General features: G+C 42.3%; 1 protein-coding gene across 1 annotated transcript; it reads left to right on the forward strand.

Moving 5' to 3' along the window:
- On the forward strand, positions 1–26451 carry LOC124864128 (potassium/sodium hyperpolarization-activated cyclic nucleotide-gated channel 1). Its single transcript, XM_047358802.1, has 9 exons — positions 1–2063; positions 10994–11200; positions 11479–11692; positions 11863–12024; positions 14689–14907; positions 18488–18634; positions 18723–18963; positions 19066–19230; positions 21777–26451. The coding sequence occupies exons 1-9, from the start codon at positions 1345–1347 to the stop codon at positions 23972–23974; spliced, it is 4272 nt and encodes a 1423-aa protein (XP_047214758.1). The 5' UTR covers positions 1–1344; the 3' UTR covers positions 23975–26451.
- The last annotated feature ends 206 nt before the right edge of the window (positions 26452–26657 follow it).

Raw genomic sequence — 26657 nt, forward strand, 5'->3', positions numbered from 1 at the left:
TGCATTGTCTAGAAGGGATGACGCGCGAGTCGTACCTGCGAGACATGCGTGCGTCTTACGCCAGCCGGGCACGCGGCCTTGGGGGGAATGATGGGGATGCGGGTGCCATGGTAACAGGATGATTAGATCCGGACCTTTATATGCAGATTTATTTATTTAATACTCATTCCAGTGCGCCTCCGTGGACACGTACAGGCTGTCAGAGTGAGATGAGTGACTTTCGTGGCTCCCACCTTAAAACGCTCAACAAGTTGTTTTTATTAATGATTGTGGCGGAGACTCATGATTTTGTAGAGTTGTGAGGACAAAGCAGCTTTCTTTTCCTGCGTGTTGAAGGCATTTATCTGTTCTCGGAGAAGGACGCCGCCTGTTTTCTGGACACAATGTCATCAAAAGTCGGGTGAAGTGTGGATGGAAACGTGAGCTCCATCTGACAGCGTGAAATAACGCGAACACCGGACCAAGTTAACAGTCTCCACTCCTTCTGTCTATGAGCGCGTCTGTCACGGGTGGACTTTTTTCCCCCAGCGCGCCTTCGATCGTCCTTTTTCCTCAGATACTGACAATGACTGCGTGTCGTGTGTTCCGTGAAAGCATGGGCTGATATTTCTGGCTTGCCATATCTGTGCGCCCCCGTGACCGTGTCCCTTTTTTTCCGTGTGCGTGTTTGTGGACGCGGTGTCAGGATGGATCTGTGCGCGTCGGAGTGTGAGCGCATATCTTGGTTGATACTTTATGTGGAATAACAATCCCTTTGCTGTGACTGAAGGAGCGAGTGTCCTTGTCAGCTATCCTCATATGTGCTGGAGTGGGGGGCAAGCAGAATTGGATGAGCGGTCTGGAGATATAGGCGACGCTGACTACCACTGAGCGACCAGGGCTCTTATCTAAAGCAGACCGGGAAGCCGGTAGCCAATATGACCGGCGCCGGAGCGTTGAGAGCGGCTGTGGAGAGGAGAGGGAGGGCCGCGGGCGGAGAGCAACCTTTCAAGGACGAGGAAGGAGGAATGATGGAGACACGTCTGTGAGGACAAACGATACTCTGGAAGTGGGGATGAAAATGAGGTTGCTAGCGTGAGAGTTGGCAGAGTGAAGAATACAATCATCTGCGTGGGGGCATTTCCAAAGGCACAGAGGTAAGGATGGCCACATTACCCAAGAGAGGGTGGAGGCGTGAGGTGACAGCTCCAGGAGAATGAACACAGACTCAGATTACTTTCTCCACCATCTCTTGTTTTATAAAACTGACAGAGACACCTCCACCTATGTAGAATAATCTGGACAGGTGATCACAGCCTACAGGTTATCGCCCCCTGCCCCTCCCACCCTTCTCCCTGAGTGGGGATGGATGGAGTGGCAGGAACGGTGGGCACCCCTGGTTGCACTGGGGGATCTGGGGGTGACACTCTGCCCAGGCGGAGTGATGGAGACATAAAGCGGCGCAGTAAAAGCAGCCTGCCTTCCCCAGGCTACAGGCTGTCCCAGGCCTCTCTGGAGGGAGAAAAGGGGTCCTTCTGCACAGACAGCTCTTCCATGGATGGACGCGGCCGCCGCCCTTCCATCATGAGCTCCTCCCCCAGGGATAGCCTTCCCTTTCGTGCAGCGGGCACCCCAACCACCCCAGTGACCCTACCCATGGCACTACCAGCGCCGCCAGCAGCATCCTGCTCCTCTAGCTCCACCCATCCTCCTCCTGCTCCACGCTCTGTGGGCTTCGCAGCATCCCATGCTGCCCTGGCCTCCACCTCCTCTACTGGGACTGGGGTCATTGTGGTGGCCACTGGTGCAGAGACTACTACAACTGCCTACAACACCACAGCAGCGGGGACTCCTGAGATGCCATGCCAGTTTGGTCTTGGTGGGTTCGGCATGGGCCTGGATGGAGAGGACTACAGCAACTCCAACCAGAGCACCTTCATCCAAAGACAGTTTGGTGCCATGCTTCAGCCAGGAGTCAACAAGTTCAGTCTTCGTATGTTTGGGTCCCATAAAGCTGTTGCCCTGGAGCAAGAGAGACTCAAATCAGCAGGAGCCTGGATCATACACCCCTACAGTGACTTCAGGTATGGAGCAATACTGACACACTTAGCATGCAACTGGTGTCTGAGTCTGGGCGGTAAAAATAAATAGCACCTGTAGCACATTAAAGGCAGATTTGCTTGAGTAGAAACAGACCAAAGAAGTGGAAATTGTGATTCCTTTTAGAAAGTGCACTTGAAACATAATGACAGACACCTCAGAAGAGGGAACCACGAGATAGAAATCATAAATAAAGTGTTCAAGCTGTCAACAACCTCCTCTGAGGTTACAAGAATTGAGGAGGAAGACAGTGGGAGAGGAGGACAGGGCTAAATGGATCACAGTGGTGTAAATAAAGAGATGTGGGAGATGGGGAGAGAGTGTTGAACAAATATATGAGAGAAAATTAAAGACAACACAATCAGTTCCACATCAGTAAAAAATAATGATTTTTGCAGCTTTCTGATTACAGGAAAAAAATGTTCCTACAGAGTAACATCACAGAGTGAGTGAAAAACGAAGCAAAGAAAGTTGGGTGGAACAAGTTTAACTGAGATTTAAGATGCAAATGTGTGAGCATTTAAATAGGTTTTCATTATAAACAAAGCACAATGCCCCATGCTGGTGACTTTCCACTTCCGTATACATTTATTTTTAGCAATGATGGTTATATGGGTGATATGGCTCTGCGGCCAGGGTGACTCATACTGGGGGGCGCCAAGACACAAATAAATAAAAATCAAATCAAATAAAAATGTTATCTTTAAATAGACCCGAACAATGCATGTTGGGTTAATGAAGTAAGCGCTCCTCAACTACCTACCTCCCCTTGCACAAGGCATGAAGCATGTTAGCACTGTAAGAAAATATTGCTGCTTATTTATTTATTATATATTTATTTATATGATTACTTGTTTTTTTGTTTGTTCATTCATTCACATCTTCCTTCATGTTGATAGGGTGCTACACTTAAGTGTCTATTACTCATGGTATGTTCTATTTGTACTTGGCAGTTCTCAGCGGTAAATAAGAGTGCTCCCTGAAGAAATACCTTCTTTCTTTCTCTTTCTTTCTTTCTTTCTTTCTTTCTTTCTTTCAGTCAGTCAGTCAGTCCGTCCGTCTATCCGTTCGTCCGGCCGGCCGTCCGTCCGTCCATCTTGTTTTAGTCATTAGGGAGTGGCCATGTCTTTGGTTGTGTTTGGGGCAGCAGCAGAGGCTCACCAGGGGCACCAATTATGCAAGAACCACTGTTGCTCAAGAGTTAAACAACCACTTACTACATGACATATTTTTGTTCTTATGCAACTGAGTGACTTCTTTATAAATTTTACTTAATAACCTAATGTAGTTGTTTCTTTAACTATCCATTTTCCTAAATCGGGAAAGTATAAAAAATAATTTGTGTGATACATAGATGTGTGTCTTATCCTGTGGCTGATAAGGTAGGTATTCACTGGCAGTGTTAACCTAAGCTCGTTTAGGGGGATTTCTCACTACAAACTCCAGAACTGTGCAGGTGGATAGCAGAAGGAGTGACAGCTTTCTTAATCTCCAGACACACAGCAGCAACAATGGATGGCTTGATCCCCAAGGCTCCTGCCCCACTTTGAACACTCAGACTGGCACACAAAGACTGTACAATTTTTTCTGTTGTCTGTCAATGTGATGATCACCCCACAGCTGTGAAAGAGTGGGCGTGATATCAGGTGAAATGATGAATGAGGCTTGTGAGGAATGAAGCAAAGGAATGATGTGCTCATCAAATACACCTGAAGGTGTTGATAGTCCTGTTGCAGGATGACAATTTAGGATTTCTGCTTATGCTTGTTGTTGTAAATTATGTAGACTGGGCATGCATTATGCATAATTCGCTTATATGACTTTACAAGTACCTGTAGTCTGGAGCAACACCTGAAGAAGAATTATGCAAGGCCAAGTGACAGTAAAGGTGAAGTAAATTGCGTCTAAAACAACTTCACAACTTCATTTGCATCATCCTTGTGCACAAGTGTCTATCAGGATGTGTATAGTAATGTGTGTGCATATAAGGATGTCATTACTGAGTCTGCTTATAAGCTCCCCTCTTTCTAAAGCGTGCTATAAAGAGATGCTCCTCCTGCTTCACTTATATGACTATATCAAGTGAATGAGACATAATTTACATTCATGCATAGCCATGATACAGACAATTGTTGGGCTTATTTATCACTCTTATGGCGGGATGATGGGTGGTAGTGACATCTGGACAGTTGCAAATAGGGAGCCAATCACAGGGCGCTTAGGAGACACTTGGCCTCAATTACAGTAATATTAGTGTTGAGTTTGACTACAGCTGAGCGAGTAGATGCAGGTCAGTGATCGTCCAGCACCTGTTCGTTTTCGGAAAGGGAATGCTGATGAGGCAACAGAGACCAGCTTTGATTGCATTTGCAAGTCCTATTTTGTGTAGTTTAGGTGAACATTACACACAGGTACAGACACACTCAAGTATGCTTGCTTGAATCAAACCCATGATCCATAAAAAGTAGGAGAAATGTGGAGAAATATCATCTACACAGGTTTAGTTTTGGTACAAATAGGCAGCAAAAATAGAAAAATTATAATAAAGTTTTGCTAAACTGATATTTTTAAAGCATATTTTAACATTTTCTAGGGAATAAACTAATGTGCACTTTCATTTTATAAGTTGGATTACAGGGCTTCCTAATGCTGAACAAAGATGTTATCAGTAATTAGTGTGAAGTAATTAGTGTGAAACGGTGTTAGGTGCAAATGATTTACCTGTCTATTATATTTATAAAACAATGAAGTTGAAAAAAAAATTTACAGGCCGTAAACAGCAAAAGCAGACAGGCAGGAATTTCCCCGATAAAAACACGACAAGTTAAATAATTATATGAAAACAGGATCTTGGATCAACTAACTAGGCAGATGATGATCAAACCTTAATTTTAAGCAGCAATTTTGGAGAAGTTATTTTCAAAAACAGAAATCCTATGAATATTACTATTGTGCTTCATGTAGCTATAGTTTTTTAAATGGGAGATATGGGTCACAGCCCAGGGCGGCATGGTTTCGGGGCAGTACATGCACTAAAATAAAAGTTAGCTTTTCGTTGTGCTTGAATCCATCCATCCATCCACTGAAGAATCCATACATTGTTTTTGTTCAAAATGTTTCCATGCAAGTGAACAACCCCAATCATTAAAGAGATCCAGCTGCACTACTACAAGTAAATATACAGGGGTTGGACAATGAAACTGAAACACCTGTCATTTTAGTGTGGGAGGTTTCATGGCTAAATTGGACCAGCCTGGTAGCCAGTCTTCATTGATTGCACATTGCACCAGTAAGAGCAGAGTGTGAAGGTTCAATTAGCAGGGTAAGAGCACAGTTTTGCTCAAAATATTGAAATGCACACAACATTATGGGTGACATACCAGAATTCAAAAAAGGACAATTTGTTCGTGCACGTCTTGCTGGCACATCTGTGACCAAGACAGCAAGTCTTTGTGATGTATCAAGAGCCACGGTATCCAGGGTAATGTCAGCATACCACCAAGAAGGACGAACCATATCCAACAGGATTAACTGTGGACGCAAGAGGAAGCTGTCTGAAAGGGATGTTCGGGTGCTAACCCGGATTGTATCCAAAAAACATATAACCACGGCTGCCCAAATCACGGCAGAATTAAATGTGCACCTCAACTCTCCTGTTTCCACCAGAACTGTCCGTCGGGAGCTCCACAGGGTCAATATACACGGCCGGGCTGTTATAGCCAAACCTTTGGTCACTCATGCCAATGCCAAACGTCGGTTTCAATGGTGCAAGAAGCTCAAATCTTGGGCTGTGGACAATGTGAAACATGTATTGTTCTCTGATGAGTCCACCTTTACTGTTTTCCCCACATCCAGGAGAGTTACGGTGTGGAGAAGCCCCAAAGAAGCGTACCACCCAGACTGTTGCATGCCCAGAGTGAAGCATGGGGGTGGATCAGTGATGGTTTGGGCTGCCATATCATGGCATTCCCTTGGCCCAATACTTGTGCTAGATGGGCGCGTCACTGCCAAGGACTACTGAACCATTCTTGAGGACCATGTGCATCCAATGGTTCAAACATTGTATCCTGAAGGCGGTGCCGTGTATCAGGATGACAATGCACCAATACACACAGCAAGACTGATGAAAGATTGGTTTGATGAACATGAAAGTGAAGTTGAACATCTCCCATGGCCTGCACAGTCACCAGATCTATATATTATTGAGCCACTTTGGGGTGTTTTGGAGGAGCGAGTCAGGAAACGTTTTCCTCCACCAGTATCACGTAGTGACCTGGCTACTATCCTGCAAGAAGAATGGCTTAAAATCCCTCTGACCACTGTGCAGGACTTGTATATGTCATTCTCAAGACGAATTGATGCTGTATTGGCTGTAAAAGGAGACCCTACACCATACTAATAAATTATTGTGGTCTAAAACCAGGTGTTTCAGTTTCATTGTCCAACCCCTGTAGTAGTGCAGCTGGATCTCTTTAATGTTTGTTTCTTTGCTGTACATACACTGTAATTATCTACCACAGTTTCAAAGCTGCAACAGAAAATGTACACTACAATGTTTCATCTAATCTATTGTTTGCCTTAAAATGGGAAAGAACATTCAAGAAGACTACCTATTTTGACCAAGCAATATCTACAAAAACCTGGAAATATGCAGTACATTGTTAGCCTATTAAACATACATGAACAATCATGATGTGATTCACAGATGTTTTTGGCTTTAATCAAAGTTAATGAGCTGTGAACTTGAGGTCAGGAATACATCTCTGTCTTAGCTACAGGAAGCCTTGTTTGCGTTGCTGTGAATAATCCCTGTGTTTATTGCCAGTGATTATGAAGCCGTGCATGTGTCAGTATAAATGACAAACTCTGAATGGAAAGTGTGAGTAGAGGCAGACAGATGACTCATGCATGCTTAATCTTCATCAGCCTTGGTGGTAGCCTCGCACCATGAGGTTATTTGACTGAATTAAGGTTCAATATCAATCGATTGCAGAGCTCCAGTGCATTTTCTCAGAGAGAAATGAGACAGAGTTTGAGCAGAAGCGAGTCAAAGTGATGGATGAAGGGATTAGAAGAATCGGAGACATGGAGATGACAAGAACTGTCTCCAGATGATTGTATTGGCTCTTCTTTCATACTTTAATCACTTTTGGCACTCGAATGATGTGATTTATTTGCTGAATTTATATCAGAGAGCTAAAATACGTCACTGGGAAATGTTCTCAAGCCTGAAATGCAGACTGATGAGGCCTCCCAAGGTTACTGATCATTTTCCTTCATTTTGTTCCTCACACTTTGTCCCCTTTTTTCCTGATTTAGCTGAGATCTCTTTTGTTAGTAAAGAGTAATGGATGGATTTTAAAATGTTTGCTCAGTGACTCATTTGCATTTTTCTCTACAAAACTTAGAGCACCCTCTAAATTTCTTCACAACCCTTTTATTGCAGCAATTATAGCATAATAATCCCACACAAGACATTTTAGCAAATTCAACATTTATTTTACAAAATAATTCAGCAGGATAAAAAAACCACTTTAAGAAATGACTGTTTTTAGGAAGTTCACCTGTGCCTTTGTTAGCGGTACCCTTTCCAATCCCTATACAAATAAATATAACTGAAACTCTTTTAATTAGTTATGCTTTACTTTTTAAGATGATCTGAGTGTCCCAGGACGTTTAATTAGTAATTCAGGATTTGCAAATCTCTGTTTATGAGGGTTTTTAATTACCTCCTTTTAACTGCTGTCACCTGTCAGCATCCATTATTACATCATGAGATATTGTTGTCCAGACTACAATAAGTGAAAGGATCAACATGTCTTGGTTCCGATATTACATCCCTAACAGGAGTTTCTCAGTTCAGTTAGGAAAATAGTGCTCCTCTTCAGCTCTTGTCATCTGTGGGATTCCTCAAGGGTCAATTCTACAGGTCCTTCTCAAAATATTAGCATATTGTGATAAAGTTCATTATTTTCCATAATGTAATGATGAAAATTTAACATTCACATATTTTAGATTCATTGCACACTAACTGAAATATTTCAGGTCTTTTATTGTCTTAATACGGATGATTTTGGCATACAGCTCATGAAAACCCAAAACCTCCTATCTCACAAAATTAGCATATTTCATCCGACCAATAAAAGAAAAGTGTTTTTAATACAAAAAACGTCAACCTTCAAATAATCATGTACAGTTATGCACTCAATACTTGGTTGGGAATCCTTTTGCAGAAATGACTGCTTCAATGCGGCGTGGCATGGAGGCAATCAGCCTGTGGCACTGCTGAGGTCGTATGGAGGCCCAGGATGCTTCGATAGCGGCCTTTAGCTCATCCAGAGTGTTGGGTCTTGAGTCTCTCAATGTTCTCTTCACAATATCCCACAGATTCTCTATGGGGTTCAGGTCAAGAGAGTTGGCAGGCCAATTGAGCACAGTGATACCATGGTCAGTAAACCATTTACCAGTGGTTTTGGCACTGTGAGCAGGTGCTAGGTTGTGCTGAAAAATGAAATCTTCATCTCCATAAAGCTTTTCAGCAGATGGAAGCATGAAGTGCTCCAAAATCTCCTGATAGCTAGCTGCATTGACCCTGCCCTTGATAAAACACATTGGACCAACACCAGCAGCTGACACGGCACCCCAGACCATCACTGACTGTGGGTACTTGACACTGGACTTCTGGCATTTTGGCATTTCCTTCTCCCCAGTCTTCCTCCAGACAGCGTTTTCTGCCACACTTTTTCTTTCCCACAGACTTCCCACTGAGGTGCCTTGATACAGCACTCTGGGAACAGCCTATTCGTTCAGAAATTTCTTTCTGTGTCTTATCCTCTTGCTTGAGGGTGTCAATAGTGGCCTTCTGGACAGCAGTCAGGTCGGCAGTCTTACCCATGATTGGGGTTTTGAGTGATGAACCAGGCTGGGAGTTTTAAAGGCCTCAGGAATCTTTTGCAGATGTTTAGAGTTAACTTGTTGATTCAGATTATTAGGTTCATAGCTCGTTTAGAGACCCTTTTAATGATATGCTAATTTTGTGAGATAGGAATTTTGGGTTTTCATGAGCTGTATGACAAAATCATCCGTATTAAGACAATAAAAGACTGTGACTGTAGGAAAAGCTAAAGTGTTACTAAAAATTTCCATGTCCCAGTGGGTTACAGCAAACCTTCACTTCCACAAGCATCAATACAAATTTATTCAAAATGTTTTTTTGCATGTTTATACTAAAACATTGACTGAAATACCAGGAAATACCAACATAATTTTACTGCTGTTTGACTGTGCTGTCAGTGAACATTGTTCTCACAGAATGCAGCGGTGGAAATGGAGGGGCTTGACATATTGTACATGTCAAATAGATTTAATAGCGCAGAATTATTGTCATTGTATGTTGGACACAAGGATTTGTGTGAGAGCACTGCAGTCTTTTTCACCAATTGTATGTAACAAAATGATGCCTTTAAATTCTGACAATTACATCTTCTGATATGTTTGACCTATTTCCAGTTTATAAATGCAAAAATAACTACTCTGGACTGCAATTTAATGCAATCATTTGTTCTGTGTATTTTGCTTTCCCAGACTTACTTAAAATCTTTTACAGTTGACTATTTTAGTTGTCTTTCAAGCTTTCTATCATCTTTTAAATATCATAATAATATAATAATCTCAGTCCTGAGAACATCATCCAAGATGTAAAGTATGGGGGTGGCAGCATCATGCTGTGGGGATGTTTTGCTGAAAGGACTGGTTCATGTCACACAACAGACTGCATTGTGAGGAAAGAACTTGTCAAAGAGACAGAAACCTGGGCTGAAAGGCCACTCAGAGAGCAAGAACCCATTGTTAGAAACGCAACACAAAATACCATAGTACAGCTTGCAAATGCATATAGGGTCCATCGTTACATTTAGAAGAAAACGCAAATTTGAGAACACTGTCCGTACTGTAAAGTACGGAGGTGGTAGCATAATGTTGTGTGGGTGTTTTGCTCTAGGAGGGACTGGTGCAGTTAACAAAATAGATGGTATTATGAATAAATAACATTATGTGAAAATGCTGAAAGAACATGTGAAAACATCAACTTGGACGTTAAAGGTTGGGCACAGATGGGTCTACCAAATGGACAATGACATAGTTATAAAGTTGTTTAAGAACAACAAAGTCACATTTTTGGAGCAGCCATCACAAAACCCTGACCTGAAAATTGTGGTCAGGGTTGTGTGTGTGACTAAGGAGGCCTACAAACTTGACTGAGTTACACCAGTTCTGTCAGGGGGAGTGGGCCAAATTTCCAGCAAACTGTTGTAAGACACTTGTTGAAGAACACCCGTAATGTTTGACTCAGGTCATCAGTTTAAAGGCAAATTTACCATATAATAAGGAAATATGTCTAGACTTCTGAAGTTGAAGAAAGTTAAAAAAACAAACATCTTTAGAAAAATCAAGCATTTAGTAAACATACACAGGGAGGAAAAATGGGTTTTCTGTCCTTTTTGTACAGTGTAGGTAAACATCTGGTGTCAGCTGTTTGTTGCTATGCTTGTGTTGATGCAGTAGTTATGATCACAACAATTTGCAACTCCCGCAGGGTTTTCAACTTCAGACAACAATAAGCTGAACTAAGCTGTGACATCATTCCCAGATCAAGTTATGAATGAACTCCAGTATAAAATATTACATTCCCATTCCATGAAAGCACTTTATAAATACATAACAGGTGACTCAAACCTTTTGCTGACATTGTTGGCTGATAACATTCAGTAAACACAGTTTATTCCAACAGTGCACCATCCTTTCAGGAAAGAAAAGAATATAAGGAAACTGTTCTTTGTCTGCGTAGACGATACATCTTAGCCACCACAGTCTTTGAGAAGGAAAAGCAAATAAGTTTATGGCTTTCTGTTTCCAGATTTTACTGGGACCTGTTGATGTTACTCTTGATGATGGGCAACCTCATCATCCTGCCCGTGGGCATCACGTTCTTTCGAGACGAGAACACCCCTTCATGGATCATCTTCAACGTGGTCTCTGACACTCTCTTCATGGTTGATCTGGTTCTAAACTTCAGGACCGGCATCATGAAGGAAGACAGCACAGAGATACTGCTTGACCCAAGGTCAGTTGGAGCATAAAGCTGTATAATTTTCTTTATTTTTTTGTAAAATAGAATATGAGTAGATCAAGCCTGTTTCCTTGGCTACCAGTGAGGGATTTGTTCAAACACATCTGTATGCATGAGGGGAAAGGTGATTCAGCACAGCTTTGTTCAGGTTTCTGTGTGCACCTGATGAATACTGAGCCCCATTACATGCAGAGCAAACACTGGACTCACTTCCACAAAGCTACCCTGCCAAATGAGGCTTGTCTCTTTTCTTCCATCTTCCTCCCACTCAGGGCAATCCGCCAGAAATATCTAAAGACCTGGTTCCTCGTGGACTTTCTGTCATCCATCCCCGTAGACTACATCTTCCTGATGGTGGACAGTCTGGACTCGGAGGTCTACAGAACAGCTCGGGCGCTGCGTATAGTCCGCTTCACCAAAATTCTTAGCCTGCTTCGGTTGCTGCGCCTTTCTAGGCTCATCCGTTACATCCACCAGTGGGAGGAGGTGAGTGGCAGACACCACGGGCTTTAAGCCCAACAAACTTCTTATGACAGCTTGTTTCGACAATTGGAGCATGTTGTTTTTCAATAACTAGGCTTTATTTTACAAATTATTTGATGAATTATTTCAAATGCCAAGCTGTTAAGCCATCTTGTTATTCATTTTTCTCTCAGATCTTCCACATGACCTATGACCTTGCCAGTGCCATGGTAAGGATCGTAAACCTGATTGGTATGATGCTGCTTTTGTGCCACTGGGACGGCTGTCTCCAGTTTCTGGTCCCCATGCTACAGGACTTCCCTTCTGACTGCTGGGTTTCCAAGAACCTGATGGTGGTGAGTCTCCAGTAGTAGATTTAACTGGTTAATTTCATGATAAACAACAGAGGAATCGAGGTTGAACTGAACAAGTCACACAAAGAACTGCAGTACACGAACTTCCAACAGGAGCTCCATTATTATGTCTTTCGTTTGGATTCTAAGAGACAGAGCAATACAACATAGTGTGTCCTTGTGAAATAAAAGAACATTTTAAAAACCTAGCTTAAAATCTAAAAAATAAGAATAAGAAAAGCATTTTTAGTCACTCCCCTTGAGTCAATGCTTTGCTGTTACTAAAGGTGCCAGTTTTTTGGGGTCTGTCTCAACCAACTTTGCACATCTAGAGGCTGATATTTTTACAAAATAGTGCCAGCTCAGCCAAATTTGCTGGAGAACATGTGTACACATCAACCTTAAATTCTGGACTTTGACTAGGCCATTCTAATAAGTGGATATGCTTTGATCTAAACTGTTCCATTATAACTCTGGCCGTATGTAAGTGAAACCTGCCCCAATCTCTTTTCTTTTGCAACCTCTAACAGGTTTTCTTTAAGGATTGAATAAAATGCATCCCTACAGTATGATGCAACCCCCATCATGAAACAGGGTACTGTATGTACAGGATGATGTGCAGTGTTAGTTTTCTACCACACATAGAGTTTTGCATCTGGAGTGAATTTTGGTGTCCTTCTACATGCTTGCTGTAACCCAAACTGTAAATAGGACCTGTAATGGCTTTTTTAGTAATGCTTTATTTCTTGCCATTCTTCTATAGAAGCCAGATTTGTGGAGTGCACAACTAATAATTATCCGCTCAGCAGATTCTGCCACCTGAGTTGTGGATCTTTGCAGCCTCTACAGAGTTACGATGGGCCTTTTGGCTGCTTCTCTGATTATAGTCTCTTTGCCCAGCCTGTCAGCTTAGGTGGACGACTATGTCGAGGAAGGTTTGCAGTTGTGTCATATTCTTGCCCTGAATAGTGCTCTGTGATATTTATAGTCTAAATATGGTATAAAAATCTTTACATCTTTCTTTATGACCTATGAGCTGTGTTCCCTGGTCTTCATGATGCTGTATGTTCACTGATGTCCTCTTACAAACCTCTTAGGCCTTCACAGAACAGTTGGATTTATACTAAGTTTAAACTGCACACTGATGGTAGGGTATCGGATTGAAGGGGGATAAATAAAATGTAAAAGATGGCGGTGTTTTAGATTTTTGTTTGGAAAAACGTTTAGAACCATGTAAGGTAAGGTAAGGTAAGTTTATTTATATAGCGCTTTTCAGTAACGAGACACTCAAAGCGATGTGTCACAGGAAGAAGTCAAAAACTATTTCTATCATGGGAGAAGAAGTGGAGGTGGTGGAGGAGTATAAATACCTCCGTGTTCACCTGGACAACAGACTAGAGTGGAGATGCAACAGTGAAGCCATCTACAAGAAGGGACAGAGCAGACTGTACTTCTTGAGGAAGCTTAGGTCCTTTGGTGTTTGCAGCAAGATGCTGCAGATCTTCTATAAGTCTGTTGTGGAGAGTGTGATCTCTTCTACCATCATCTGCTGGGGAAGCAGCATCAGAGCCAGGGATTTAAAAAAGCTCAACAAGCTGATAAAAAAGGCTGGCTCTGTTCTGGGGACTCCTCTGGAACCTCTGGAGATCATTGTGGAAAGAAGGATTCTTCATAAAATGAAGAACATTATGGAGAACCCTGAGCATCCTCTTCATCAGACTGTCCTACAACAACAGAGTGTCTTCAATCAGAGGCTTCTTCAGATCTGCTGTAAGACGGAGCGCTACAGGAGATCCTTCCTGCCCAGAGCCATCAGCATCTACAACGGCTCTTTGAGGAAACCTTCATAATATGAGCTATAACAACATTTAATTTCCCTTTGGGATTAATAAAGTATTTTTGAATTGAATTTAATTGAATTTAATTTAATTTCCACTTCACGTTTATGCACTACTTTGTGTTGGTCTATTACACGAAATCCCAGTAAAATACACTAAAGTATTTTGGCTGTAACATATACAATTTCAGTATGAGTGCATTTGCATTTGCTGTGCTTCTGAGCATGTTTGATCAGTGTGCACAATATTTGTTTCAGATGATGGCAGAGGAGCTGGTGTGTACACAGTAAAGCCGTTTACCAGACATGACACAGTTTCCTCTTTAACTCTGTTAATTGGCTCATGCAGCAGCACATCCTGCTGGAATAAGATTGACTATAATCATCAGAAAGATATAAAAAGAAAAAAATGACTGTTTAATTAAAAATTTCAGCAGAGATCAGGTAGATGCGTCAGTGCGTGCAAAGATTGGAAAGCCACAAGGCTTGCTGGAGTTTGTGATTTGTGATTGTATGATCAGCTGACTCATGTCTCAGTGGTTGCCATGAGTCAATGTTGCTAAGCACACTGGTGTTAGGATTCTCCCCAGAGAAAGTCCCCACATCCTCTGGACCATTACCATCGCTTTATAATTGGACTCAAAACAGGAGGTGTGCACACACTAAGAACAGACTCATTGGTAATCAGAGAACAGGTTTGCACTTTATAAGCGTTTTGCTGTTATGATCTCAGTCAGGTTGTTTTGGATTGTGACCAAATTGAGAATGTTTTACTGTAGTATTTCTCAAAATAATAAACTTGTTGTGCTTGTTCCCCCTCTTCCTCGCAGAACGACACATGGGGTGTGCAGTACTCCTACGCTCTGTTCAAAGCCATGAGCCACATGTTGTGTATTGGATATGGTGCCCAGGCTCCCGAGGGGATGACTGATGTGTGGCTCACCATGCTCAGTATGATCGTTGGCGCCACCTGCTACGCCATGTTTATCGGCCACGCCACCGCCCTCATTCAGTCGCTGGACTCCTCACGGCGACAGTATCAGGAGAAGGTGAAATATGACTATCATCCATCTGTTGCTACACATCCTTTTAAATATTTATGGAATATATTTACCATGATCTGTCTGTCTGCAGCTGACCCTAAATTACAGTTTTAGGCTGTCATCTGATTTTTTTATTTACCTAACTCTACAGGTCCTTCTCAAAATATTAGCATATTGTGATAAAGTTCATTATTTTCCATAATGTCATGATGAAAATTTAACATTCATATATTTTAGATTCATTGCACACTAATTGAAATATTTTAGGTCTTTTATTGTCTTAAAACGTATGATTTTGGCATACAGCTCATGAAAACCCAAAATTCCTATCTCTCAAAATTAGCATATCATTAAAAGGGTCTCTAAATGAGCTATGAACCTAATCATCTGAATCAACGAGTTAACTCTAAACACCTGCAAAAGATTCCTGAGGCCTTTAAAACTCCCAGCCTGGTTCATCACTCAAAACCCCAATCATGGGTAAGACTGCCGACCTGACTGCTGTCCAGAAGGCCACTATTGACACCCTCAAGCAAGAGGGTAAGACACAGAAAGAAATTTCTGAATGAATAGGCTGTTCCCAGAGTGCTGTATCAAGGCACCTCAGTGGGAAGTCTGTGGGAAAGAAAAAGTGTGGCAGAAAACGCTGTCTGGAAGAAGACTGGGGAGAAGGAAATGCCAAAATGCCAGAAGTCCAGTGTCAAGTACCCACAGTCAGTGATGGTCTGGGGTGCCGTGTCAGCTGCTGGTGTTGGTCCACTGTGTTTTATCAAGGGCAGGGTCAATGCAGCTAGCTATCAGGAGATTTTGGAGCACTTCATGCTTCCATCTGCTGAAAAGCTTTATGGAGATGAAGATTTCATTTTTCAGCACGACCTGGCACCTGCTCACAGTGCCAAAACCACTGGTAAATGGTTTACTGACCATGGTATCACTGTGCTCAATTGGCCTGCCAACTCTCCTGACCTGAACCCCATAGAGAATCTGTGGAATATTGTGAAGAGAACATTGAGAGACTCAAGACCCAACACTCTGGATGAGCTAAAGGCCGCTATCGAAGCATCCTGGGCCTCCATAAGACCTCAGCAGTGCCACAGGCTGATTGCCTCCATGCCACGCCGCATTGAAGCAGTCATTTCTGCAAAAGGATTCCCGACCAAGTACTGAGTGCATAACTGTACATGATTATTTGAAGGTTGACGTTTTTTGTATTAAAAACACTTTTCTTTTATTGGTCGGATGAAATATGCTAATTTTGTGAGATAGGAATTTTGGGTTTTCATGAGCTGTATGCCAAAATCATCCGTATTAAGACAATAAAAGACCTGAAATATTTCAGTTAGTGTGCAATGAATCTAAAATATAGGAATGTTACATTTTCATCATGACATTATGGAAAATAATGAACTTTATCACAATATGCTAATATTTTGAGAAGGACCTGTAACTCTGACAATGAGGAAGTTAGATTTTGCTCCTTTCTATTTTAGAGAATTATTTAAATCTTTAAATTTGAAAAATCCATTCATATAAAAGTTGGCTTTTTTAAATATTGTAATTATTTAAACATTATTGTAGTGGCTGCTGTGCTGTTTCCTGTCTGCAGGAAGAACCTTCACTGACGAAAAGCTGACTTTAAAACATATTTCAGCAACTGAACATTTTTTAGCACTTCTCTTTAAAAATGTATATCGTAAAATGCTACATGTTTTTGTAGTTTTTTATGCCTCATGTATTGCTTTAAAATTTGTGAATGGCAATTTAGTAAATTCAAAAATGTATTACTTTTGTCTAATTTTCAAAATTAAATTATAAAATATTTAGCAAAGTAGCTGGCCAAATCCCACAAGTTTGGAGTAATCAGCGTCTCATACCAAGCTTTTGCAGACAGGCACCCACAGTGGCTTTTATTCGCGTGCCTGCAATTCAAGTGGTGCTTTATTATGTCTTAAACTCGGTTACCTGTTACGTGCTTTGTAGAATCTGGCAAATCTTTTGTTACATTTGGTTGATAACATCCTTAATAGAAGAAATGGAAACATTTTCACTTTTTCTGTGCTTGCTAATTGCATCTTTTCATCTCCTGTGCAGCAGCAGTAATGATTAAAATTGTTACCATTGGCTTAGAAATGCATTTTTCCACCCTCTAAACTAATCAACTTTTTAGCAAAAGAAGGTTATGTTAAATTAGACAGTTAATTTGTTACTTTATGTTTGGGAGCAAGACTTTAACTTTACCATGCATGTAATCACACAATGTTTCTTCTTATTGACCCCCAAACCCATATTTAGTAATGCGTATACCCCCAACACACAATTTTGTGTCTACCTTGCATTTTAATCTTCAAAAATGCTAAAGGATACATGACTTTAAATAACATTCCCGAATTTCAGCAAAGTCCTCTCTAGCTAAACCACATAAGGACCAAAAGTCAAAGATGCCACATATACCACACATTAGATGACACTGCTAGAAAATGTAAGTTAATGTTATGAAATGTCTCAGTAATAACACAATATCTGTGCATCTGTGAAAAGCTCTGTCTGCAATGATAAAGATTAACTCACCTCTGCATGCCAAATGTTTGTTTGGGCTAATGTGGCAGGGAAGTCGCACCTATTTTTTATAATAAATATTAGCTGAAAAAATTAGCTAATTATTATTTGACCTTTTGGGGACACTTAAAGACTCTGAAAGAGCATTAAAACTTTCAGTCAAAGGCAGTCAGGTGATCATTAAGATTGGAAAAAGAGATAAGAAGCCTTACTGGTCATCTTCTCTCCTCCTTTCAACTTCTTTTTTATCCTCCTCGGTCTTTATAATCCTTTCTTTGGATTTGTTCAGTTCTGTTTTATTCAGTCAGTTGGACATTTTCTACCGCTTCTTCCATAGTGGGTTGCAGGAAAGCTGGTGCCTATCCCCAGTGGGAGGCGGGGTACACCCTGGACAGGTCGCCTGTCCATCACAAGGCAACACAGACACACACAGGGCAAATAGCCATGCACAAACTCACTCGCAAAGCAGTTAGACCAATCGACCTAACAGTCATGTTTTTGGACTGTGGGAGGAACCCGGAGAACCCAGAGAGAACCCACGTTTGCAGGGGAGAACATGTAAACTCCATACAGAAAGACCCCCACCTGGGGTTGAACCCAGGACCTTCTTGCTGCAAGGCAACATTGCTATCAACTGATTGTGCTCTACATTACTCATTGTGAGCAATGAGTAATGTAGAGCACTATGTGGAAGTGTGTCAGATACGGTAGAGTTTGATACTGTCAAATTTTGTCAGTCTCATTTCAGTGACTTTCTAATTAGGTTAAATTAAATACAAATCAGTTTAGTACTTCGGCTCATTCACCATCAATATTACCTATTGTTCTTATCCCCTGTTTTGGTTTTTCCTAACATACTATCTGAGAGTCTCAGTTTGGCTTCATCGGCTTACAGAGGCAGAGCCTTACTCTCCATCAGTTGTTTAATGGACCTTTGTTTTGTTTTGGTGATGAAGCCTTGCTGTATCAGAGAAAATATAAGGAAATTAATCTCTCAAATTGGATGTTTTCTGTGGATTTGTAATTGCAGTACAAGCAGGTGGAGCAGTACATGTCCTTCCACAAGCTTCCTGCCGATCTGCGACAAAAGATCCATGAGTATTATGAGCACCGCTTCCAGGGGAAAATGTTCGATGAGGAAAATATTCTAGGAGAGCTCAGTGAGCCACTGAAAGAGGTGATGAATTCATAAACGCATGCTTTGTTTGTTCATGCCTCCAGCACACTGTGTTGACTTTCATTCTCTTGTCCTTATTTTTATTTAGAACATAGTCGGCTTTAATTGCCGGAGCCTGGTGGCAAACATGCCACTGTTTGCCAACGCTGATCCCAACTTTGTGACCGCAGTGTTGACCAAGCTCCGGTTTGAGGTGTTTCAGCCAGCTGACTTCATCATACGTGAAGGCACAGTTGGGCGTAAGATGTACTTCATCCAGCACGGACGAGTCAGCGTGCTGACCAGAGGCAACAAGGAAACCAAACTGAGTGATGGTTCCTACTTTGGGGGTGAGGAATTAGATTTTTTCCTTAGAAGCGAAACGTTTTGTGCAAAATAAAATGTTAACTTTATCCATCTCCTGAACTGACCACCGTTCCTTTCTTCTTCAGAGATATGCTTGCTTACTCGTGGGCGAAGAACAGCCAGCGTCCGTGCAGACACATATTGCCGTTTGTACTCTCTCAGTGTGGACAGCTTTAACGAGGTTCTGGAGGAACACCCAATGATGCGGCGAGCTTTTGAAACTGTCGCTGTTGACCGTTTGGACCGCATTGGTAATTTCTGGACTATTCCACATTTTTCATGTACAGTTGGGTAGCTATTTCTAATTTAGCCACAACTATTAGTATGAATATAGCAGCTATCAACCCATGTTCCTGAATTCCCCAGGCTCTTTTTCTCGATTGTCACCAGATGGAATGAAAAGAAGAATCCCTCAAAACTAAATTTTAAGGAATCAGAAAGTCTCTGAGGCTAAAACCTAAACTTAATTTCCCAGAAAACACATTTTCCTCTTGAAAGAGCTTTAACTGTTTATGCCCCTTTTTTTATGTTTTATATAAAATGTGAAAATAGAGGTTTTCTAAACGGCAAACTAAAGAAAAAGAAAAATAATAAAAATGTACAATAACACTTACACTCACCGGCCACTTTATTAGGTACAACTAGTACCAGGTTGGACCCCCTTTGCCTTCAGAACTGCCTTAATCCTTCGTGGCATTGATTCAACAAGGTACTGGAAACGTTCCTCAGAAAGTTTAGTCCATATTGACATGATAGCATCAAACAGATGCTGCAGATTTGTCAGCTGCACATCCATGATGCAAATCTCCCGTTCCACCACATCCCAATGGTGCTCTATTGGATTGAGATCTGGTGACTGTGGAGGCCAGTTGAGTACAATGAACTCATTGTCATGTTCAAGAAACCAGTCTAAGATGATTCGTGCTTTGTGACATGGCGCGTTATCCTGCTGGAAGTAACCATCAGAAGATGGGTACACTGTGGTCATAAAGGGATGGACATGGTCAGCAACAATACTCAGGTAGGCTGTGGCGTTGACACGATGCTCAATTGGTCCTAAGGGGTCCAAAGTGTGCCAAGAAAATATCCCCCACACCATTACACCACCACCATCCTGAACCATTGATACAAGGCAGGATGGATCCATGCTTTCATGTTGTTGAAGTCAGATTCTGACCCTACCATCCGAATGTTGCAGCAGGAATCGAGACTCATCAGACCAGGCAACGTTTTTTTCCAATCTTCTATTGTCCAATTTTGGTGAGCCTGTGCGAATTTTATCCTCAGTTTCCTGTTCTTAGCTGACAGGAGTGGCACCTGGTGTGGTCTTCTGCTGCTGTAGCCCATCCACCTCAAGGTTTAACGTGTTGTGCGTTCAGAGATGCTCTTCTGTATGCCTTGGTTGTAACGAGTGGTTATTTGAGTTACTGTTGCCTTTCTATCAGCTCGAACCAGTCTGGCCATTCTCCTCTGACCTCTGGCATCAACAAGGCATTTGCGCCCACAGAACTGCCGCTCACTGGATATTTTATCTTTTTTGAACCATTCTCTGTAAACCCTAGAGATGGTAGTGCGTGAAAATCCCAGTAGATCAGCAGTTTCTGAAATACTCACACCAGTCCGTCTGGCACCAACAACCATGCCACGTTCAAAGTCACTTAAATCACCTTTCTTCCCCATTCTGATGCTCGGTTTGAACTGCAGCAGATTATCTTCACCATGTGTACATCACTAAAGGCATTGAGTTGCTGCCATGTGATTGGCTGATTAGAAATTTGCATTAACAAGCAGTTGGACAGGTGTACCTAATAAAGTGGCCAGTGAGTGTACATGCAGGGTCATCATAGAGTATAACAAGCTTTGCAGGTTTGGGAACCAAAGCCAGCACCAACCACCACCCCCACACCCCTTAACATGTCCATAATGTTTGTTTTAAAGAGCCCTTTTCTTTGGCCTTGTTTTCTGTTCAGGTTTTCTGGGGAGATAAATAATGGGTTTTCTGTGCTCATCATTGCTAATCGACATAAGTCCTTGAAGTGTGCTAGTATGCATCTGGTGAATTTATGTGAGTTTCACTTTTTAAATTGAAACAAATGAAATTCTGCGTGGGTCCTTCTACAATCTTGGACCAGCTAACGTGTGTGACATAAAACAACTAGGCATGGTTACAAGCATGTTCAGAACCTTATTAGATTAGAGGTCTGGACCTTTCAACTTCACATTTTCCTCATCTCCCAGCTAGGTCACCTCTGCTTCACCAGACATCAAACAGGCAAATTAGCTTTTTCACCTTGGTACTCTATCTATGCAATCAGTACCACTTTTAGTTTTAGTAGCATCTATTCTAACTGTAGAAATGACAGTGATGTAGCAGACGTCCAGTAGATCCAAAACCTCTGAAAGTTTTAAGCTGAGAAGAAAATAAACATTAATATAATAAACAGACAAAACTGTTGATGCACATATAATGCGCATATAATTATCATTATATACCATTGGTATATCTTTTAAAAATATATTTCAAAATATTGCAGTTAATGAAGGTTTTTTACTCACTTCCTCTTTTACAAGATAAAATCAGACATTTCCTGCAAGAGGTGCAGGCAGGATGTGAAGAGGCCTGGTGTGATCATTCTCACTAGCCACATGACATTGAGACGATTTATTCTTTTATTTGAAAACGTGGCCGCTGAATGTGAAGACAACAAGGGCTCGTAACAGTTGTTGTTTCTGGCAATAATGGGTAAGGATCAGAGAAAATGAATAAAATTTGTGAATTTTATGCTTTATTTCTCAGGTAGGAAGAACTCTTTGCTCCTGCGAAAGTCATCCCAGGGTGGTTCTCTTGGCGGCAGTATGGGTCGTGGTGGAGGCCGAGGTGGAGGTGGTCCTGGAGCTGGCCTTGCAGCGAGTGGTTTGGGCTCCTGTGACAGCATGCTGGTGCAGCAGATAGTGAAGCACGACAGCATGCCAGCCATGCAGGACACCATTGCAGCCGCTGCAGCAGGAAGAAGCGGGATGATTACAGGCAATGGTTCAGTGTCCCCTCGTCCCCGCCCTGTCATCTGGGCACCACTGGTCCACGCTCCCTTGCAGACGGCAGCTGCGACCAGTAATGTAGCCATCGCTCTTATGCACCAGCAGCAACAGCAACAGCAGCAGCTCCAGCAGCTGCAGCAGCACGCTCTTGGAGCAGGTTTCTTCCTGCCGTCTCCTATGATTTCTCCTTCTCCGTCATCTACCTTTCCTCTTTCTCCACCCCGTGTTCCTGTGCTGCAGCCCCTTCGTCCTTCTGTGAGCTCCCTTATTGGGATGATGGCAATAGGAGGAATGAGTGGTTTGTCCCCAAGAGGAGGATTTCCACTCTCACCCTCAACTATGGGCCCTCCAGGTGGGGTAACATCCCCTCCAGTTGCTAAAACACCACCTACCCCAGCTTTTTCTGTACCAACTTCTGTCCAGCAAGGAAGGACTGTTATTTATGGCCCCCGTTTTCAGGCTGATAATCTCTCAATGACAACCGGGGCACTTGTAACACCAACAGTGGGAGGGCCAGGTTCACCATTACACAAGGTACCACCCACCAACCCACCTGCCTCTTCTAGTAGTCCATCAGATGGAATCAGCTGCCAGCAGGGTGCCAAAGAGGCTCTTCTACGTCATGGGGTAAACAGCTGTCAGGGTCTGCCAGCACTAGGGAGACTAACCCAGGAGGCCAGGCTGCTGTCAGCCTCGCAGCCCACTCTTCCTCACCGCTCCTGGGCCACTGTGCAGCCTCATCCTCCTCTCCATCGAAAGGCCTCTGGTGGGAATTTATTGGCAGCACCGTTCCTGGCAGGACAGTTGGCAAGAGGGGGTAGTGCAGGCATGCTGACCAATTACCCTACACTACAGCTGGTGACAAATATACCATTGACTGCACAAGCACAGGTCACAGGTCCTATTCAGCCAGCCATGGCACAGGCAATCCCTGCAAACACTGCCTTTTTACCCACACCCACAGCTGCACATATCACCTCTACACCTTTCTTGCCATCTTCTTCCCCTCCAAAGCAGCCTACCTTCTCCTCTGCCACCCCATCACCTGCTTCTTCTTTTCCTACACCTATACTTACCCAGACACCTCGTCCAAAGCCCATCCCTTCGACATTGTCTTGCTCCTCCTCCCCACCCTCAGCAGGGTCAAGTCCGTTGTCCACACCCCGTCCTAAACCTGTTCTTACTCCCTCTCCCCAGTCCTCCTCTCCCTCTCCATCCTCCACACCTCCTCCATCAACTGTTTCCACCCCAGTTCCTCTATCTCAACCTTATGGACCCAGATCCCAACTTACATCTTCATCTCCACCATCCTCTGTGCTCTGCTCTTCTCCACCACATCCCCAGAGCACCAGAGGCAAAGCATCCAACACACCTCCTTCTCCCTCTCCGCTGTCTGGCCACAGCCCTACCCTGACCCCAACTGTATCACCAATACCAACTCCCACTCAGACAAGCCGTACCCGACCTTCTACTCCTACCCAGACACTTACTCCTGCATCTTCCCCTTCACCCAGAGGTTCTGCCTCAAGCAAGGCCCCAAAGCAGAGCTCCTCTCTTAACCCCATCCAATCTTCAGTACCCACCTCAACACCTCTTAGCACAAATTCTCCAACAAAAGTCACGTTCTCAGTTCATCCTGTGAAGCAAACCTCTTCTGTCCCTTCTCACAGTCCAGTTTCAGGCTCGAGCCATACAACCAAACAAACCCCTTTAACAACATCATCCTCAGCAACCTCATGTCCTATTCAGAGCTCAACCCCTTCCTCCATTTCTACCAATTCCTCCACCATCACAACCTCTCATCAACAAACTTCCTCCACTGCAGCCAACCAGACAGCACACACACCCACCTCTGCCAGCTCCACCTCACCAAAAGGTGGGAAGAAGGACCCTCAGCTGGCAGTCACCAGAACAGACTCGGAGGGACTAAGGCACAAACTGCCTGCAAACATGTAAGCGAAGGAAGTATATTTCTTGTGACGTTTTGTGCTGCAGTCAGTGCTAAATAGCAGAGCCATGGATGTGCAGACTCAAGTCAAACTTGCCACCAGGTAGCCCATGATCTCACACAAATAGTTCATATATATTGAATTTACTCTAGGATGTGGTTGTCTTAGACTATCAGGGTTCATGTGACTCTCAACCAAGCCATCAATTGAGAAAATGACTTCAGAGCATTGTCCAGTGGGTCTTACTCACTAAGAAGAGAGTCTAATGAACTCCAAATGTATACATGCGTAAAGGTGTTAGTGATTGTTAGAGCAAACAGATGAACTGAAGTGGAGATGTGATGCATTATATTTACAGAGTGGCTAGGAGTAGGCCTGGGCAGGATACCAGTATCAGAGTACCCCAAGGTTTTAATCATGCGTTTTTTTATGCTTTTACGTTCTTTTAATGAAAGACCACAGAGATTTTTTCAGCAGTATGGAACAAAGGGTATCACAGTGCTGCCCCTCCCCCACCCGTTGCTGCTCATTACTGACCAGCTGGCTGAAAGGAGCCTCTTACTTTCTTTTACTAAGAAAAACAAATCTAGCTGTTTGGAAATATTGTTGTTGATATATATAGCATGGAAATTAACGAAGCGCCACCTATCTCTACGAGCTAACCAACTGCTGGCCCTACCCGAACAGACAGTACAGTTAATTAATCAGCTAATATGAATTTGTTATACATACAGTTATGGTCATAATTATTCATACTCCTGGCAGATTTAGGTTTGAAGTAATCTTTTAATTGTATCAACATGTTTATTCTGACTGGGGTGATATTAAAGTTTTGCAGCTGCCCAATCAATGTCCTTAAATCCAATGGAGAATCTGTGAAGGAAGCTAATGATTAGGGTGATGGCAAAGAGGCTTTCCAGTCTCAGAGACTTGGAGCTCAAGTTATTATTCATTAATAATACCAGTGAAAATGTGTAACAAGCTGGTGAGTAATTACAAGAAGTTTTTGATAGGTGCAATGCCAACAAAGGCTTTTCCATTCATTAATCAGAAGGGTATTATTAGTTTTTTTGTTAAAATATAACCAAGAACAGAAATATTATCTTTTACAATAATGATACCCCTTGTAAATTGTCTTTTTATATTTAGGAATATGCTTGTCTAGTTTCCTATCAAAAACAAACCTATTGGTTGAATGAAAATAACCTTAAATCTAAATCTGCCAGAGGGAGAATAATTTGGGGCTTAACTGCATGTTTCTCTATAGAGAAAAATTACTAAAAGGCATAATATTCTGCACAATCACATTTATTTAACAACTACCAATACATTTAACTGTTTTTATTGTATCTTAATTTATGTGTTTCAAAATAAATATACTACCAAGTAATTGTTATAAATATCGCAAAACTCAATATCTTGTATAAATCTTATGTTATTTTAACAAAGGTTGAAATAAAACTAATCATCTTATTGATGTTGAGGTGAAAGATCACTGTGATGTTCGAAATGCAGGCGATAGAGCAGACACTTCTTGGTTTCCAGCTCCAACTCCCTCTTACTTCCCATTCTTCACCGAAGTGTAAGATTTTCTCAGAATAAAAATATGAATTATTATGAAACTCACAGTAAAGTTGATACTCACATGAATTTGAATAATTAGGAGCAGTACATTGGTAGTTTTGATGTCCCTGATGTGTGTGGTGTTTAGTTTTTGAACAATACAAAATCCTGAAATCTACATGTTCACTCTGACAGCTTCTGTAAAATTGTGCTTTTCTATGTGCGCAACACACAGCACTGCTCTACCGTGCACCGTGGCTCACATGATTTTGTTCCACCCAGCTTCCAGCGTACATACGTGTGGGTCTGCAGTTTGCTTCCTCACCTGTCGGCCTCTTTGTCTTTCATCTTCTGTCTGTCTAGCTGCCTTTCATCTGATTTTACAGCTCTGGTTGCTAACCGTTCCATTGACGCAGACTCCCTCTCCCTTTTTCTCTCGGTTTGCCCAACACTTTGCTCGCTGATGCCGTCAGCCTTGTGTTCAGTTGGCGCAGTCCTCCTCATGTCGCTATGTGACACTGTTTCAGCACCATTTCCAGTGATGTTTGATGTTTTCTGTGGGTAGCAACAAGACATTTCAATCTTGACCCTTGATACCATGTTGCCTAGACTATATATGTATATGTAAATATATATATATATAAATTTGAGGAGCAAATGTTTTATTTTTATTTATCACGGCTTTAGCATTTGAAGAGAAAAAGTAGCAAATGATGCAGTCAAAATGAATGTTTTGAGTGTAGCACTAAGGATGATGGTAATGTGTGTAATGATGACGGTAATCATGCTGAGGAGAAGTTAATGATGTACATGTGGATGTAAGAATAAAATGAATTTAGTATCAACTTGTGTTTGGCCATATGCTCATTTGCATGCGTAGAACCAAGTTTGTATCGACAGATTTGTAACTTACATGTTCATTTTTTTCACCACAAAACAAATTAAAATGACCCAAACATAAACAATGAATAGAGATCCATCCATCCATGCATCCGTTATCATTTTCTTCCCTTTCCCCAGCAACACCCTCCAGCCCATTCTGGGGGATCCCAAGCCGATTCCCAGGCCAGACTTGCAGTTCCTTCAATGAGTTCTGGATTTTCTCCAGGTCTTCTCCCAGTGGCATG

The sequence above is a fragment of the Girardinichthys multiradiatus genome, chromosome 3 (genome assembly GCF_021462225.1).
Source record: "Girardinichthys multiradiatus isolate DD_20200921_A chromosome 3, DD_fGirMul_XY1, whole genome shotgun sequence".
Classification (NCBI taxonomy): domain Eukaryota; kingdom Metazoa; phylum Chordata; class Actinopteri; order Cyprinodontiformes; family Goodeidae; genus Girardinichthys; species Girardinichthys multiradiatus.

Bases quoted from the DNA above. Each gene is read 5' to 3' on its own strand.
- LOC124864128 (XM_047358802.1), top strand. From the start codon at position 1,345: ATGGATGGAGTGGCAGGAACGGTGGGCACCCCTGGTTGCACTGGGGGA. The intron at 2,064-10,993 runs GTATGGAGCAAT...TTCTGTTTCCAG, and splicing joins CACCCCTACAGTGACTTCAG to ATTTTACTGGGACCTGTTGA. The intron at 11,693-11,862 runs GTGAGTGGCAGA...TTTTTCTCTCAG, and splicing joins ACATCCACCAGTGGGAGGAG to ATCTTCCACATGACCTATGA.